Below are 1,734 nucleotides of genomic sequence, written 5' to 3'. Positions count from 1 at the left end.
GTTTTATGTGCTGCAGAACAGGAACCTGCTGTAAAACAGCAATTATGCTGAGTCAGGCTTGATTTTTAGTAATCTTTTCCTGTTAAATAAATAAATAAAATCAAATAAAATCGCAGCTGAAATGTTACAGTTTCACTTAAAAAAGGTGTCATTTAAACAGGATCTGAGTGTTTCATGTGACTGAATCCAGTGATTGGCTAATGCCTGCTTGGAGCACAGATCTAAAATCTGAGTCTCTTCAGCCTGATGAGCTGAACAGGAATAGGAGGAAAAGCAAAAACAAACAGTGTATTGTAATTCTGGCACAACTCCTCTTATTAGTAATGGGTTTTTAAAAAGCCTGTGGGTGGAAGCTAATGATGGTTCCTCAGAGGAGGCAGCTGGATTTAGCAGTAACAGAAACAAGACGAGCCCTGCTAACAGCCACTTCCTGCTCTGTGTGTCTCAGGGCCAGGTGGTGTTCGACGCTCAGGGCTCCAGGATGGCGAGGACGCTCATCGAGCAACTGCAAGGTAAAAAAACACCCCCGCACCGCGCCGTCCTTTCACCGCAGAGCCTGAAAGGAGCAACAAATGTCACTCATTCAACAGGAGGAAGGAAAGGAATCGATGCTTTCAGCTGAAAACATCGGCTGTGGTTCTTGTGGTCTTCGGCTCAAACGATGCAGACGTGGTGAATCAGAGCGCCACTCTAATTGGGCACAAGTCTTCGTTTTTAAAGCTGCTTCTGGAAACGGCATCCTATTTGTCACTGGTGACTTAATGAGTTTCTGCATGCGATAAGGTGGAGGATTATTTTCCACCTCTGTTCTCATCTGCGTTCCTAACGGGTGAGAATTTATAATCCTGCTTCCTGCCGCCGCGGCGGGGTAATTTGACATTCACAACGAGACGACCTGACTGGAATCCCTGAACGCCGGACCTCATCAGTATTCCCGGTCATCGCCGACACATAAGCTTTTATTTCTGGTGTTTTTCTCCTTGGTCTCCCCTTGGGTCTGTTGTCCCTCTTTATGCTCCGCCTCATCTATCACTTCTTCAAGCTGTTTATCTTTTTGTTTTTCTCTCTTCCCGTCGATTCCATTAGTTAAAACACCAGCGGTGAAAATAAACGTTTATTTACTGTTTCACACAGGTTGTTTTTACTTTCAGGTGGCGTATATAAGAAGATCGGTTACTACGACAGCTCTCAGAACAACCTCACCTGGAACGACAGCGACGTTTGGATCGGTGAGTTCACACCTGCTCCTGTTTCTCACATCTCTGACTCCAGAACGAAACATATGGATCGAGCATCAACACCTGCAGAGATCGTAGGGCTGGTCTGGTCCAGAAACATGGCAGATTTGAGCGTAAAATGTCTGGCAGGCCATTTGAACATAAAATCAGCTTTGTTTTACTAGCTGTAAATACATTCTAGATACTTAAACATCAGTTTCGACCTGAAAATAATTATTCAAGATATCTTAAATGTCATTCTGACCCGTCAGAAAAATAGAAAAGCCGTCTAGATGAAAAAATTATTTCAGATATTTTTAATTCATTTGGAAATATCTTAGGCGGCACGGTGGCTCAGTTGGTAGAGCTGATGCCTCTCAGCAAGAAGGTCACCGGTTCAAATCCTGGTCCGGGGACCTTTCTGGGTAGAGTTTGCATGTTSTCTCCGTGCATGAGTGGGTTCTCTCCGGGTACTCCGGCTTCCTCCCACAGACCAAAAACATGACTGTTAGGTTAA

At 44.5% G+C, this 1,734-nt stretch overlaps 1 protein-coding gene across 1 annotated transcript in view; it reads left to right on the top strand.

Annotated features, from left to right (window-relative positions):
• Positions 1-1,229, top strand: part of LOC106532625 (gamma-aminobutyric acid type B receptor subunit 1) — a gene marked incomplete at its 3' end in the record, with an annotated part of 18,446 nt that extends 17,217 nt beyond the window's left edge. Inside the window, 2 exon segments of the mRNA XM_014028735.1 lie at positions 449-512; positions 1,152-1,229. Of these exon segments, the coding sequence (XP_013884189.1) occupies positions 449-512; positions 1,152-1,229 (142 nt within the window).
• Positions 1,230-1,734: the final 505 nt, after the last annotated feature.

This window comes from Austrofundulus limnaeus, unplaced genomic scaffold, assembly GCF_001266775.1.
Source record: "Austrofundulus limnaeus strain Quisiro unplaced genomic scaffold, Austrofundulus_limnaeus-1.0 Scaffold802, whole genome shotgun sequence".
Lineage (NCBI taxonomy): Eukaryota > Metazoa > Chordata > Actinopteri > Cyprinodontiformes > Rivulidae > Austrofundulus > Austrofundulus limnaeus.
This window is presented reverse-complemented; position numbering and strand designations above follow the sequence as displayed.